The sequence below is a fragment of the Anabas testudineus genome, chromosome 13 (genome assembly GCF_900324465.2).
Source record: "Anabas testudineus chromosome 13, fAnaTes1.2, whole genome shotgun sequence".
Classification (NCBI taxonomy): domain Eukaryota; kingdom Metazoa; phylum Chordata; class Actinopteri; order Anabantiformes; family Anabantidae; genus Anabas; species Anabas testudineus.
In genome coordinates, this window is record NC_046622.1 from 3,008,167 (window position 1) to 3,023,676 (window position 15,510).

General features: G+C 37.9%; 1 protein-coding gene across 3 annotated transcripts in view; it reads right to left on the reverse strand.

Annotated features, from left to right (window-relative positions):
* mark4 (microtubule affinity regulating kinase 4) overlaps positions 1–15,510 on the reverse strand; it is a 44,725-nt gene that overhangs the window by 26,685 nt on the left and 2,530 nt on the right. For all 3 annotated transcript variants that reach the window (XM_026370227.1, XM_026370236.1, XM_026370242.1), the window contains exons 2-3: positions 2,875–3,072; positions 1,802–1,855 (exon numbers count right to left, since the gene is read on the reverse strand). In XM_026370227.1, coding sequence (XP_026226012.1) covers positions 1,802–1,855; positions 2,875–3,072 — 252 coding nt within the window. The remainder of the gene's footprint in view (positions 1–1,801; positions 1,856–2,874; positions 3,073–15,510) is intronic.

The window sequence follows — 15,510 nt, forward strand, 5'->3', positions numbered from 1 at the left end:
CCTTTTAACACTTCCATTCATGCATGCTGAGTTGAAATATGTTACAACTGCAGCTATCAAAAGGTTTAGATTTCACAATGACTGCTGGATACAATCTCCTTATCCAGACCAGAATAAAATGATCAGGATAGTTACATTTGTTTTCTCACAGGAGCCACAGACTTCAAGGACTTCAAGATTTGTAACAGACCTCACGGGTTATTCAGAATGTCTGTCTAGTAGGTAGGTACAGAAAAAAAATGTAGATGAGACTGTTCCTTTTAAATAGACCAAAAATATGTGGCATTGGATAACACAACACAAAATACACTTGCCATAATTTACCACAAAGGAATATATTGAGATATTAAGATGTGGCTAACAAGTCTTTCACTTAATATTTTTACCAGTCTGAGCGGCAGGCTGATAAACCTTCTTTCCTGTCCAGTATATAGGCCAGGTGGACACAAAGGCCAGACAACATCAATAACACAAATCTTTGTAATCAATAGAGTCAAAAACCAGTCTGACCTGGTTAGTTAACTCAGTATTCCTCAATAATGTCACTGTTTGCAAGCAATACAATTTCTATGAACTCGCTGATGTGCATGTTTTTGTTGCAGGGAAGGTGCTGATAAAGAGTTCACAGTTTGGTCAGTAGAAGCACTGAACAAAGACTGACTTGTACGAGTGGTTTTAACTGCTTGTACTGTGAGTCTACACAAGGTTAAAGTTATCTCTGTGACAAAGAGCAAAAACAAAATCAAAAGTGAAAAGATTTGTTAAAAAAAAAAGAAAAGAAAAAGAAAGGCATATGGTAAATACAGTTCATGTCCCCACATCAAACATACAAATACACACATATAAGACAAACCATATGCTGAAAATAGAAGAAAACGCCTAATGTAGCATTTATTATACACAGCACAGTCACCGGTATTTCAGTGCTTCAGATTATTTATTATTATATAGGTGAATACTGCACCAACAAAACCAGATGAAAAAATGCTGCAATTGTAACTGCTTAGAAACAGTCTGCAGGCCTGAGGCAAAGTTTTTCGCTCAATTTTGTTTCATTAGATTGCTCTCAATGAATGACACCAATACACATGCACGCACATTGAGCAGCAGGTTCAGATAGGAAAGGAGCTTAACCTCATTAGGGCTTTGAATGCTGCACACAGAGTTAACACATGACCCTAGATGCCACTAGACGAGCATACAGTGACGTACATTACTCAAGCCCTTACCCAAGTTAATTCCACTGGACTGGGTGGACAGACAAGAAGTTTATAAGAGTAGTGTATCATTTTTCACTAAACCTAAGTTTTTCAGCTCTTAACTTACTTCCATAACTCAAACTTAAATGTAACATCCCCCCCCCAAAAAAAACAAAGCTCACATTTCTGCATGGAACATTAGAGTAGCAAAACACTATAGTGCAAGATAATGCTGTGCTCAATTACTACCACTGATGTCATTGGTAGTAATTGTATAATATACATGCTAATAAAAACTTGACACATGATTTTAAATATGAACTTATTTTCATATCATGCAGTTGCAGAGGTGAATAGAAGGTTCAGGGGTAAGACAAATATAACAAAATAGACAAAATAAATAAATAAATTAGATAACCACAATGTTGTGTCTATAATACAAGCTAAAACTAACAGGCAGTTAATTTCTGCTTAACTAATGTGTTGAACATTACATTTCAAAGTTTTGTGATGATTGCGTGCATACTCTTTGTTTTGATCTTTATGCTTCTACAGTCACCTTTTACTTACACACAAAAGTCTGAGCATGCATATAGACTCACCTTCTGCAGGCTTGTTGGGTTGAGTTGTGTTTTGTCAATGATCTTAATTGCAACCTGTAAAGGAACAACATAAAAACAAAGAACAAAAACATTTAAAAAAGGAAATATTTATTCCACATTGTGACTTATGTTATAAACAATGCTTCTTGATACAATAATCTAATACTGTATGTTTCGAAAATGCGTGCATGTACTTATTCTTGGACTTGTGCTGGCATAAAATAAAAGGTGCTACAGTGATTTTCTCATACATATAACTTGTCTAACCAATCAAATGACCAAGAGCAGCATTAAATATCTATAGTTGTGATATTTGAATATGAAAAAGTTGGAATATTTGGTAGAAAACTATGGAGCCCATCTGGTAAAATTTGGAAGAAGGGAACTGACTTTAAATGTTTTCTATTATTATTATTATTATTATTATTATTATTTCTATTATCAATTAATGGACTAATCAGTTCAGCTCTAGCTGTGTTTTATCAGAAATATGCTCTTTCAGTGAGTCTAATTTCTGGATTATATTAATCAATCCTTAAAGTAAAACAACAATATGTGGTGACCCAGTCAAAGACTGTGTCAACCTACCACTCAATGACTGTCTGCAGCTTTATCTGTGTGAAAAACAACAACAGCTCTCACATCGAGACAGCAGTTTATACATCAAGTTTCTACTGACCCTAATGTGCTATCAACCCAACTAATGTAGGTCATGGTTTTATGAGATGAAAGCCCACGGTGTATTTAAACACCAACCACAAGAAAAGCATGACTGCCTCTCTTTAAGGGTTTAAGGGTCTGGCTGTACAGTGAGATGTAACAGTTATGGCTGGCTGTAAAAGCTAACAGAGGGTCCAGTGAACTTGTAGGAACAGCCTTTAAAACTCTATTTGGGCTGAGTTACAGGGTTCTGTTCCTCTATTTACCCAGAAGTCAACTTTAACATTGCGTTTAGCCTCATTAATCCCAACATGCACATTTCCCTAACACATGCTTTCAGCGCTGTCTTAATGCAAAATAATAATAATACAAAAAACACACTTTCTTGTATAATGCTGTTTCTTTAAACTCACCTCTCTGCCGGTCAATATGTGTCTTGCTAGTTTGACCTTGGCAAAGTTGCCCTTGCCAATGGTTTTGAGCAGCCGGTAGTTTCCGATGTGTGGCTGCTCGTCTGAACACAAGGCAATAGAGTTACGGCAGCGGGCACCAAGCGACTGGCGTGACCAGCCAGTACCTTTCTCTGAACGGCTGGCCGACAGGAAGGTATGCTGAGGAGAGAAAGACAGAGAGAAAAACTATTAGTGTGACTAAATGCTGTGCCTTTCAATCTGCAGTACAATACCATTATTATGAGTTGGCCTTTCTTAAAATTCTGCAATCTGCAGATCATACTAAAGATAGATCGTGTTATGATAGCAGCTTTTAGTGCTCTTTAAATGTAATCTGTTACATCTGAAAAGATTACTTGGGTCATTTAAAACAAACAAACAAAAAATTGCACCTATCTTGATAGGGAATCGAATTATATACTCTGAAATCTGATAAAGAAAACATCTTACATCATAGTGAACTGAATGTTTTTAGGTTATGACCATATAATTATTCAGGGAAAGCTGTTTTTAGTTGTGGCTGCAGCCTTTCCCGCTCCACAGTCACATTGCATTATCATAATAACCAACATACATATGGCAACTATCTCTGGTTTTGTAGTCACCTATTCTCATCTGACCCCTCATAGTGTCCATTTTATACCGTCACTGCTGTTAAACTGTACATGTGCTGTGACCGGACGATGTGTGACATCAGTGACACAAGTGACATCAGCGCGTCACTAACTAATGCAATACAATGTGGAGCTGAGCATGAACAGTTTGCCTGTAAAGCACACGTCACTTACTACTCAGAGAAGTGATGAAAAGGCCAAAACAGCAGTATTTGCATTAAGTGACTTCTTCAAAGCTCAGTTTATACTAATGCAGTTTCATTTTTCCTTTCACTTAACTTCACTTTTTAACTTATCTGTACACTGAGATGCTCTGCTTGACTCTATGTGAACCTGCAAAGCCAAGTGAAGTTAGAGATCAAAATAAACATTCATCCTCTGAGCTCTGAGCAGAAACAGAACTATCCCACTAAAAACAAACTTTTCATCAGCAAGGGGTATAACATGATGAACAAGGAAATAAAGCATAGCAGTCTACTATCACAACAAATGACGTATGCATGTTATCAATTCATATTCTCTAGTCTATTTTTAACTGTGCTGTTTGCCAACTTCCACCCACTTTCAAAAGCTAATACAGATCAATTACATCAGTGTAACAGTCTTGTATTCAGGGCAATTCATGACTGATAAGACAGGCAATCTTCTCTGCAAAGGTGTAAATGAATACTATACTTTTCACTATTTTCAGCAGGTCATAACATTTAACCAGTAGACTGCGTGTAATCTATGATTTCTACGTAATCACAGGTACACTTTGTTTTATGTTGGTAAAGAATGCCAGTTACCATGGAGCAGCTGGTTGGTGTAGTGGAGAGATTGCCACCCACCATGTGGGAGACCCGGGTTCCTTTTGGTAAGTTTCTTTGGATAAAGCATCTGCCAAATGACTAAATGTAAATGTATCTAGTTGAGATTATCTGGAAGTAGCTTCACTACTCATCCAAGCAGCTTTTTCAGTCCTGAGAATAAAGAAATAATATTTGACATAATATTAAATAATTTCTTGTGCCCAGGACTTTTTAAAAACTCCCAACCTGTCTAGACATTGGGGTTTGTATAACAAAATGTCAATGGAGTAAAGATGAATAACTGAATAAAACCATAAATACAGGAAAAATAGGATCTAAATACAGCTCAGGAGCTTTAACATCTTCCCATCTCAGTCTGCCCAATCTTATAATGTTTCAACCAAGAAAATCAGTTTGTAAACAAGGTCAGGCATGTGGCTAGTGACACAGGTCTCCGGACAATGTTTATTAGTCACAGAACAGATAAAGAGGACTAAGGGGAAGAAAGGCAAAATATATTGCTCTGAGAGAAACTCACAAGGACAACTGACTTTCTGTTTCTACATTATGAAAACCACACACAGAGATCAGACATCTGATGAAAATAAATTACCTAGAAATATTCTCAATGTGATAAACACCAATGGTGAGATCACAAAATAAAATATTTCTCCAGCACACACACAGGAACGCCTATGGTTTAATAACAATAATATTGATGTAACTGCCATTAATGCTGCAAAAAAAGAAAATGTGTATTTCAAGATCTGCCCCCGATCATTCACCTGTCCCTGTAAAACACTGCAGAGTTTAAGAGGATTTCTATCTGCCCCAGAGTGGAGCATTTTCCCATCGCAGTTGCCTATACACTGTCCTGTGAATCATGATGCAAGTTAAACTCAGTTTCCCACCAGTGTGACATCAAAGTGTGACTATTTGGAAAAAGGCAGAAGTGACCAACATATTTATAATGATATGACCTTCAGGTACACTCAGCGACTTATAAATACATACTAATATGTTTTTGAGGGGTATTATAAAGAATAGTAATAGCCACGTTCATTTCCACCCCCTCCTCACCCTTCCCCCATTTATTCACCACTTCTTCTCTCCCCTGGCTCATACCATCCCCCAGACAAATCTTTGCACTCCATTTTCCCCTCCATGCCTAGACCCGCCCTCTCTTTTGTCTCGGGCAGCTATCTTCATTTTCAGCAACCTCACATCAATTTGAGCTAGATGCTGCCCTTCGTCACACCCTCCTCGTTTCCCTTCCCCCCTGTCCCACGTAGTCTTGGAGCGCAGTCCATCGATTTAGCCTCTCCTTCTGATTACCATGCAGTTTCATTCAGGACGAGGCCTCTTCATGAGTGTTAGTGTGTGTCTGTGTATGTTTATGCAAGGTGTGATGGGGTCAGGAGCAGGCAGAGGTTGAGGAGTGGGGGGAATGAACGACCCCCACTTTATTAGAAATGTTGGCTGACATTTAGTATAGAAGTGAGGGCTGGTGGTTGGTTAGGTGCGTGTAGGTTCTCACTGTGTAATTTGCACATTCAGCAAACAAGCTTCACCTTGTCCTAGCAAACTGAAAGAAATCCAATTCAATATTGCCCTCCATGTTACAAGTAACTCTGCTGCACTTAAGTCTTTGTTCTGGATCTGGTGCTGATGAACCTCGTGGGGCAAATGGAAGAGGCTAAACACTTCTAAAGTTACCCTAATCTTAAATTACAGCTGTTCTAAGTATTAGTCTCCATTTGGACTGACCACTAATAACTTATTCACTGCCTCGACATGTTTGAGTAGTTGTTCGATACAGTATGTTGCTGTGTTAGTAAAATGTCAAAGGTAGAAAGGGCGGTAAACTTTCTAAATAGCATGAATTGGAAGTATCCTGAATTGTCAGGTTTTTTTGAGACTGACTGCATATACAACTAGGACAATAATAAAAGTAGAAGTTTGTCTATGGTGATGAGTTTTATATGAAGTCATTAACAGAATAAACACAACTTTTTGGCAATTTCATTTACATCAGCCTATTGTGCAATTATGCAGTGACGGAGATGCTTCCTGTATGACTAAACAAAGTCAGTAGTCTGTGTAGTCCTTTAAATTCCTGCGAGGCAGATAAGAATGACAGCTTGACGTAATTTGATCAACAATACACTAAGCATGTCAATGTGACTATCAGATGGGCTCTGACATGAGAAACAGAAAACAAAAGCAGTATTATCGTTCCTTTTTATCATCTGTATCCTCATCTTGTGTGTAAGCAAAACAGATAAAGATTATCTGTCCTGTTTTAACCATTTAGCTGATGCTGAAATGCATCAGTTAAATAGTCTAAGTGCAAATTTCAGCATTTTGTTATTGCAGGACCTATTCCTCTGCTCAAATGATCTGCCTGGGCTGTGATCCTATCTCATACATACACATAGTGTGTGATCTAAGAACAGGGAAATCCTTTAAGGCATATCACATAGATGATGCAGACCATGATGCAGGCAACAAATCGCAAGAAATCACTGTTCAATGTTAACATCCTTCTAAGTGTAAAAGAATAAGTGTTAAAGTGCTAATAAGTGCTAAAATATGTGGTGGCATTGTGAAGGCAAACTTTTGTGCATGTCTAGCATACCATCGGCTAGTCTACAGTACACCAGTCATCTTCCATCTGGGCTTGTCTATGTGGGCACACAGCTGAATAAAAATGCATATGAATGGAAACTTGCATGAATGTTGTGATACAGTTTTTCTACTATAAATATGTGCATAATTTGAGTGAACACAATTGTACTCGACTCGCCTGTTGTAGAATGCATGATATCCATAATAACTTAACAGTTAATTACCTTGTCATCTTTATTTGAACACCTGAACATTTTCAACCAATATGAATATATAATGCCACTTGCGGTCATTATATGAGTTTGTAATGCTATTAATGTATGAATTATTCTTTTTCTACTGTTGGACTGACTGGATAAATAACTGCATCCAAGTGTCAGCCCAATTCTTATTATGCAAACGCAAATGCAATTTTCTCTTTGTTTCTTGTTTTGTTATTGTGGTTTTAACTGAAGTTGGGGGAGGAGAAGAGATGGCAGACAATTGCTACTGTTCATCACAACGTGCAGCTTAACAAACAAACAATTTTACAAACAATAGGCCACACCCTGAGAGAGGTGTCCTGTTGCTGCAGTCTGGATTCACTATGGGTCAGAGTGTGCGTGTTGTGGAGAGGTATTGAGTAAAGACAGGATATGTGACGTTGTTCCCCGGCAGAGAAATGGCCTAACCTTGGGCCATCCTCAACCTCTGCTAAGAGACACACACTCACACAGTGCCTGTTCAGCTTCCTCTTCCTCTTTAGTGGCTGTGTCTCTCTGCCTTATGGCCTCAGATTGAACACTGGCCCTGACACATACCTCCTCTATCACATATCACAGTAGACACACTGTCTCTGCAACATATCAGAAGACAACAAAGAGATAACATTGTTGAAAATAAAAAGGATTAATTATCCTAGTGACTCATTTCACTAAATTACATAACATATTACTTTGATGTCATGGGTTCTACACCCATGTGCAGTGTTTCGTCCAGTGTGTGGCAATAACAGGCTGTGTCTGGCAATGTCCTATTAACCAAAATAAAATATAAATAAAAAGGAAAAGAATGTGTTCTCTTGTTATGGAGGATGTAGTCACTGGTATTTTGCTGAGAAAGTCAAGGTATTACAATTATTTTTATGGTCCAGAGCAGTAATTAACATGTGTTTAGAAAGGACTATATTAGGTGTAAATAAGAGAAACCAATCAAGTAGCAGTTTATACGCACATCTGCATGCATGTCACTCTATTGCTTGTGTAAAATTTGAGGAAACAAGCATTTATTTAGATGAAAAGAATCAAAATCAGTGAATCACTTGGGGCACTGGACTGGCACCATTGCTAACTGCTGTCACTCATTACTAAAAAATGTCCCACAAAAATCGTACAAATTTTGATATCACACAACAGACGCTTTCGATTCATCTCTGCTACATCTTCAAAACTGTCAAAACAACTCAGTACTGCAGTAGTAACTCCTCATCACATCGTAGTCATCATCAGGAGTGTGTGAAGAGCAGCAGGAAGTTGCATGAACTTCACCAGCGTCACTTCCTGCACCGCACACAGAAATGTCACAGTGGTGACAGCAGATGTGTCACATGTTGCGCTACAACACTCAGCAAATGTTTCCTGGCATGCCCCACAAGGAAGAGGGAGCTGCCAGAAAAACATGTCAGTAACCATGACAGACAGGCTGTCTGATACTGTGGAGCTTGATCAGCTGCTGCAGGTTTGCTTTGCTTCAAAGCATCACAAGGTCTGACTTTTTCACAAAGCATTTCTTTACACATAACAACTGCTAACTGGCTATTAGTAACTGTGAGAGGGTTCGTGTAAATTACTGTAAAAGCTGTTAATTATGTGCAGTTTTTACTGCTTAAAACCCTAAATATCAGTCAGTATGTAATGATAAAGCAATGCAATCTGTTTGAAGAGACTAAAAATATATAACAATACAATCATTATTATAATGCTGTAAATCATTAGTATTCACTCAGACGTACATTATATTTTAACATTAATTACTTGTCATTTCATAATTAAGTCATCTTAAACAAGCAATTCAACACTTCATTATCAGTGAGGCCATCATCATTGTTTAGTTCACTATCATCACAGGAAATAATTAGCAGTGGATGTTTTTCATGATCATTTTTGCAGGAATTTCTACTTTATTAGATGACAGATGTAGCTGAGTGACAGGGAACATGGGAGAAAAAAGTGTGCTAAAAACAGGAAGGTTATATTGGATTGAATTATGTGTGAATTTTAGAATAATTAGCAGTGAAAAGAGTGCTAAAAGAAATGTGCTGTATTTTAAGGATGGTGTGAATGTCAAGTCAAATGAATTAATACTGTAATCAAGTGGTATCCATTTCAACTGTTCTTAAACAATTTAAGCAACTAATATTTATACTGGTCATACAAAAAAAAAAAAAAAAACATTCTTCAGCTTTTCCCAGAGTCACATTCCTACCAATAATTATTAGGTCGATGAGTCACCAGTTTAAGGCTCCTCCCACTGACATGTACTGTAAATTTCCCTGGGGCAAGCTGAATTGTTTTGTTCTTTCAGGAAGTTCAATCTTAACCTTCAGTTCTATCTGCCAAATACAGCGTGAATAGCGAAGGTAAATTCAAAAACTCCACTTTTCATTTCAGGGATTTTCACTAAGTAGCCTCATTTAGATCCCTCAGTAGAATGGTGAGGTTTGTGTTATTGAAATATGAAAATGGTTTTGTGTTTCTTGGCCACCTCAGGTCAGAATATTACATATATTTAAAATTCATAAACTTTTAGTTAATTTTAGGACTTAATTCATAGTTTAATTAGCTTGAATTTGCAAAGTTATGACGATTTCTATTGTTGCTGTGGATGTAAGCCTGGTTCCTGTCAGCTATTCAGCATCACATTTAAAAATGAACATAAGATGACGGAATTAAGGTATGTCATTATCTTTCCATAATGATCCTCTGTCTGTTGAGACTATTATACTCTTCCCGTGGAACACTTTGGAGTGGATTTAAGACCCCCAATTTATTAACTTCTGTTACACATAAAGCACTGAGTAACAGTTAAATATTATTGTCAACATAAGCCAGACAGCACCATGCTGAAGAGGTCAACCAGCCGACACTGTGGGTTAAAGGCCTCCTCCAGTCTGACATTATATGGCTCCAGTATGCAAAGCGTAACTAGATTCCTCAGTCTGGGCAGTACAGGACTGCAAACACACACACGCACAGAGATGCTTTCTGTTTGCATCTGGAGATCTGCCACATTACTCAGCATATCATTCTCCACAGGGCTATGATCACCAGACCAGGCTGAGGATGGGTCAGATCTATTCTGTTTGGATTAAAGAGCTGAGTCACTCCTTGGCCAGGCCTCGGTTTCTCTCTCTGTCTCAACACAGTCTGTTTCGTCTCTCTGAAATGATCCGTTCCCTAAACACTGCATGCTCTGAGATACATTTTTAAAGGTCCCACAAATTCAAAGAGACACCCTTTTCTTTGTTACAAACTTAGTAACACTTCTCTTCAAATTAACCAAAATAACATAAAATCTAAGAATACAGCAACATTTTTGTAATGAACTTTGACAGTGCAAGAATGTGATAGTACTAATTCATATGCATGTGCAGATGTAAATGAAATGTTATTGCGTACAAAACTAATGACATATTGTAATACTGTAATTTACTCAACAGTAAAATGCAATTTCCTCAAAAACTGATCTGTTCTTGTCAGTTTAGCTTCAACAGTTTAACTGTCGCTCACTTTCATGCAAATGTATACTTGTATACTCACAAAAATCTACCTCAGAGCGTCACACATTTTTGAATCAGATCCTTTCAGGCCTTTCGCTGCCTAATTTATGTTCACCACCTTCCACTTATTCCCTACGCTATCTTTTTTGCAGCTTACCGTCATCAATCTGATCTAACATAACAAGGTCTACACAGCCTCTCACAATGATTATTTTTCTTCCTTGTGACCAAAGCTATTTGTATGAAAATTTAAACAACCAAGATTGTGGATATCTGCTAACTGGAACTTAATGATTGGTTTGGTTTCACAGATTGGTGCAGATCCCGTGACTAACTTTAAATATTAGATATTTTTAGTTTGAAACTACGGCTCATGTGCTTTTTTTAAATTTGGTTTAAAACTAAAATATTAAGAAGTACTGTTAAACAAGATTATTGCCAAAAAAAGTTTTGCTGATGTCATTACAGTCTGTCTGCAGCAGGAAATTATAAGACCTCATTGTTAGGGGAAGTCACGACACATTGACAGCATAATACTTTTTCTCTACCATAAAATAAAGCAAAATTGTCTAAAATAAGTCTATTCAATCCCAAAGAAAAACTAAAAGTGGTAATGCAAATGCTGTGAATGGCCATATCAGACTCCGTCTGTTTCTGCAGTCCACAATTACAGGACATTCATTTAGTTTCAGAGCTCGTACGCAGCTGCTAATGGACAGAAGCAATGACAGCTTTTCTGATGCAACATTTCCTCTGGTAAACAACAGTATCACCTCTCTCTCTCAAGAACTTATGGTAAACAGTTTAGTTTTCAACATAAGATCTGTGGCAAAATACGAACATCACCATAGAGAAGCTATAGTGAAGACAGCATTAGCCACCTTACACTTGCATACATGGTACTGCAGGGCTGGCAAGATACTGACAGAGTCACCGTCCAAATGCAAAAACAGTTAGGACGATAGGAAGAAGAGATATTGTATCTGCAGGGGTTAAACTGAAGCAGCTCAGGAGTGAGGACAGTTGATACCTGACACTGCAGCAGAAGGCCCCAATTACACAGTGAACACAACAGGCCGACTGTGTGCTCTGGCTGAGCATCTGAGTGTCCTTTATGCTTGTCTGCCAGTTGATTTTAGTAGTGGGGTGTATCTGTGTGATAATATGTTTATCTGCAGGGGTCTGTTGTATGTGTGTGTGTGTGTGTGTGTGTGTGTATGAGGCAGTTAACAAAGACTCTGAACAGTGTCATTCACATGGTGGCCTGCTCTCCAGAAAACACCACCTGTTCACCACCGGTTGCTGACTAAATGCTTACTTAGAATTGCATAATAACTGTCAGGAAACTAGAAACTAGTACAGACAATGACAGTCATGTGGATTATATGGATTCTACTCCAATAAAGTTTAACGAGCAAACATGGAACATTTTTTAAGAAAGTAAAGTAGAAGGTAGTTTTACGTAAAGCCTATTATTATCAGAGGGCAGACAATATGCCAATCTGCTGGGGGATCACTATATGCCCTGTTCAAAGATAAACTGCATTATAGATAATATTATATTGCTAAGATTTCCAGTGTATCTTAAGTAATTTTTTCGCTGCTGTTTTTAAATGTTTGTAACAACAACTATATAGTAAGTATAATATATTTCCAACAGCAGAAGTGGCTGTTATTTGGAAAAAATAAGGAACTTGAGAAAAGTTAGAATGATCAGCAGAACACCAAGAGAAACAAAAGAGCAGCTTTGACACTAGCTAAGTCAAACTGCTGCTTTACACATACACGCCCTAGGAAGAAGATGCCACAGTGAACCCACAGATTGGTATAAAAGTAAGTAGTCCCAACCAGGTGTACTTAAATAAGTACTACTATTCTGGACAGTAAGTAAAAACTTGTGTTCCTCAGCAAGCCATTTACAGTACGGTGCGCCAAATCTCTTAAGCTCCTTCCTCAGCACTGCCCTGCTTTAGATTCACACTTTCATAGCTGAATTTGCGGTTTTATCACTGCTACCTGCTGGTAAAGGCAGTTACTTGGAACTCTGGGCACAGGCACCTTGGTAGTAGCCGTTAAGGCTGTGAGAGATAGTAACTCAATCATCTCTCCAGGGATTTAAGATGGACATTTCCCTGTTGCTGGCCCATTTCTGACCGTTGGGCTACTGTTAGGCCTGTAAGTTTAACCACATTTCACTTGGGTTAGGGTGGCAAGTGTACAAAATAACATACATCCATGAGGTATTGTAAGCAATATATGTCATCTAATATGAACCCACCTTATCATACATGGTTCTCTTGGTCTCAGCAGACCAGATGATTAAAAGCCTCAAGCTGTTTACGACTGTATCTGGTGTGTTTCTAGGTGAAACGAATGCCTTCGAGTGCATCAGAGGTAGTTGTCAGCTTTATGGTAACAAGTCAGGACAGTGAGCTCATGAATCTTTCGCTTGTCCAGTGAACACAAAGGCTGTGCTCTGCCCTAAGGTGGCACACAGAAAGACATGTTGGCCTTTTTGTAATACCACAAAGCTGTACATGTGCACACAAGCACTCACCCACACCTACAATATGATTTCCTTTTCTGTTTCTCAAACCTCATGATTAGCCCCAAGCAAACTAGTGTGCCCATTCCCACAGTATAGCAAAAACAAAAAAAAGAAAAGCTCAGCAACAAATTAATTCCTTAATGATTCATGTAGGGACATTCACTTTCTATTTTTTCAGCTCTGAACTTAAAACTTAAAACATAAGTTTCTCATTCTTTTAACCTCTACAAAGCATTGTACCTCTATTAGGAATACAAAACACCAGAAATAGCAACAACAGTAACACAAAAGACACACACATCTCTCATGATCTTTAACCAGTTTACAGACACGGTAACAAAAGTAAATGTGAACACTTGCAAATAAAAGATGCAGGTTTAGTAGGTTAGGTAAAGTTGCCTGTATGTGAAAATGAGGAAAATGGAAAGTACAATACAAATAAAGACAACGCCTTCTGTAAAGGACTGAACTTTAAGTAAAAGTTCCTCAGTAGAAAAATGCTATTTTGTTATTGCTATAGAGAAAAAAATATATTATTTATTTATCATCTCATTAACCAACATAAATGTTTTAGTAGAATAGATATTAACCAAGTTAAAATTTAAGAAATAACTTATAAATTGTTCCCTCATGAGGTGAAATAACTTATCTGTTAAACACTGTTGAAATCAGCCTTGTTTTATGCACTACAGCTATGCATCTTTCAGAGTTTTTGAATGGTTTCATAAACCAAGCCACTGTAACATCTGCTCAACGCATACAGAAGCAGATTATCTTGATACTTAAGATAAAACCTAGACATAACCACTGGCGTTGGATTGTTTGTGATTATGATGTGTGGAGCGTGTGGGAGGAATGAGATGGCACAGCAGACTTTGTACTAGGGTTGCTCGTGGGATAAAACCCCAGGTAATCTCCAGGCTGTCCTACTCAGATATTAGCTTTCTCACATGCAACAGTTCAGTATATTTATCTAAGTGTCATTCTGGTTTACAAAGTCAGGAAATCAATATTTAAGTTAAGGCTGTGGCCTTCACTGTTGTCAGGAAAGTCAAGGTAGACAGTTTATTAAATCAACAATTGGATTGGAATGATATAGGAAATTGGCTGATATGCTAAGTCCAGGTATTGGCATTGGTACTGGAGCTGAAAAAGTGAGATTTGTGCATCCGTTGTTTCTGTGACTTAAGGGAGGTAACATGAGGAGAAACAAGGCAGAGAGAAAATTGGAACAGAAGAGGCAATGCAGAGAACAGAGAGTACGAACATGCAAATTGCAGACCCTGGTGTGAAAGCTCTGGCTGTCGTGTCATGAGTGCTGTGACTGAATTATATCTCCACATGTTGATAATGATCTCAAAAGATGGCAAAGTCACAAGGGGATGAATACCACAGGTCGAGTTGTGTAACATTTATGATGTTTATGATGTCTCTGCTCAGCAGGAAGTTATGACACAGGACATTTGAGCTATGTGCAAAATATATATATACACACTTATATATATTTGTATATGCACCGATGAGTTTAAGCGCAGCTATATGCACAGAAAATCAGTGCATCTAAAGCAATTATTGCTTAAATTTTCTCAAATTGACATACAAGCAGTAGTTGTTTTGTTGTTTGTCTTATTTTAAAAGTATCACCTGTAGTTGTATCAGTATGTATTAAAGACATTTACTTTATTATTTATTTTTGTCAAAACTGTGCATGTGTGTTTTTGTCGAAAAGGAAAAGAACAGTGAGGGAGGGTGAGGTGGGATGGGTAATATAGAGGTGGGGGAGGGGGGGATGTTGAGGACCCCCTGCTGTTGCTATGGTGAGGTTGCTAACAAGAATGGCTTGTGCTTGTGTGAGCACAGCAATCACCCTGCTGCCCATCTACAGCCAAATGGTTATAAATAAGGATTCCTCTTACAGCAAATGCACCACAAACTTTACCAGTTCTGCAGTTCACAGCAGTGGGGCAAATGTAACAGCTTCATGAGTCTTAAGAAGTATGGGATCAGGTAATTTTTAAAAAACTGAACTCATCATTTCAGTTATTGTAATCTGTAATGCACAATCCCAGCACTGAACGACAAGCAATCTTTTGACAAACGCACGCAAAGGCACCATTATTGATTTATCGCTGTGCTTGCTTCGGGATAAACTGTTTTATCACCTCTGCAGCCATTAAACAGGAGAAGAGAGCTGCCACTAACTGGGAATCTCTCATAAAAAAATCTGAAATCAAGTGCTTAAAAATAGAACAAGCTCAT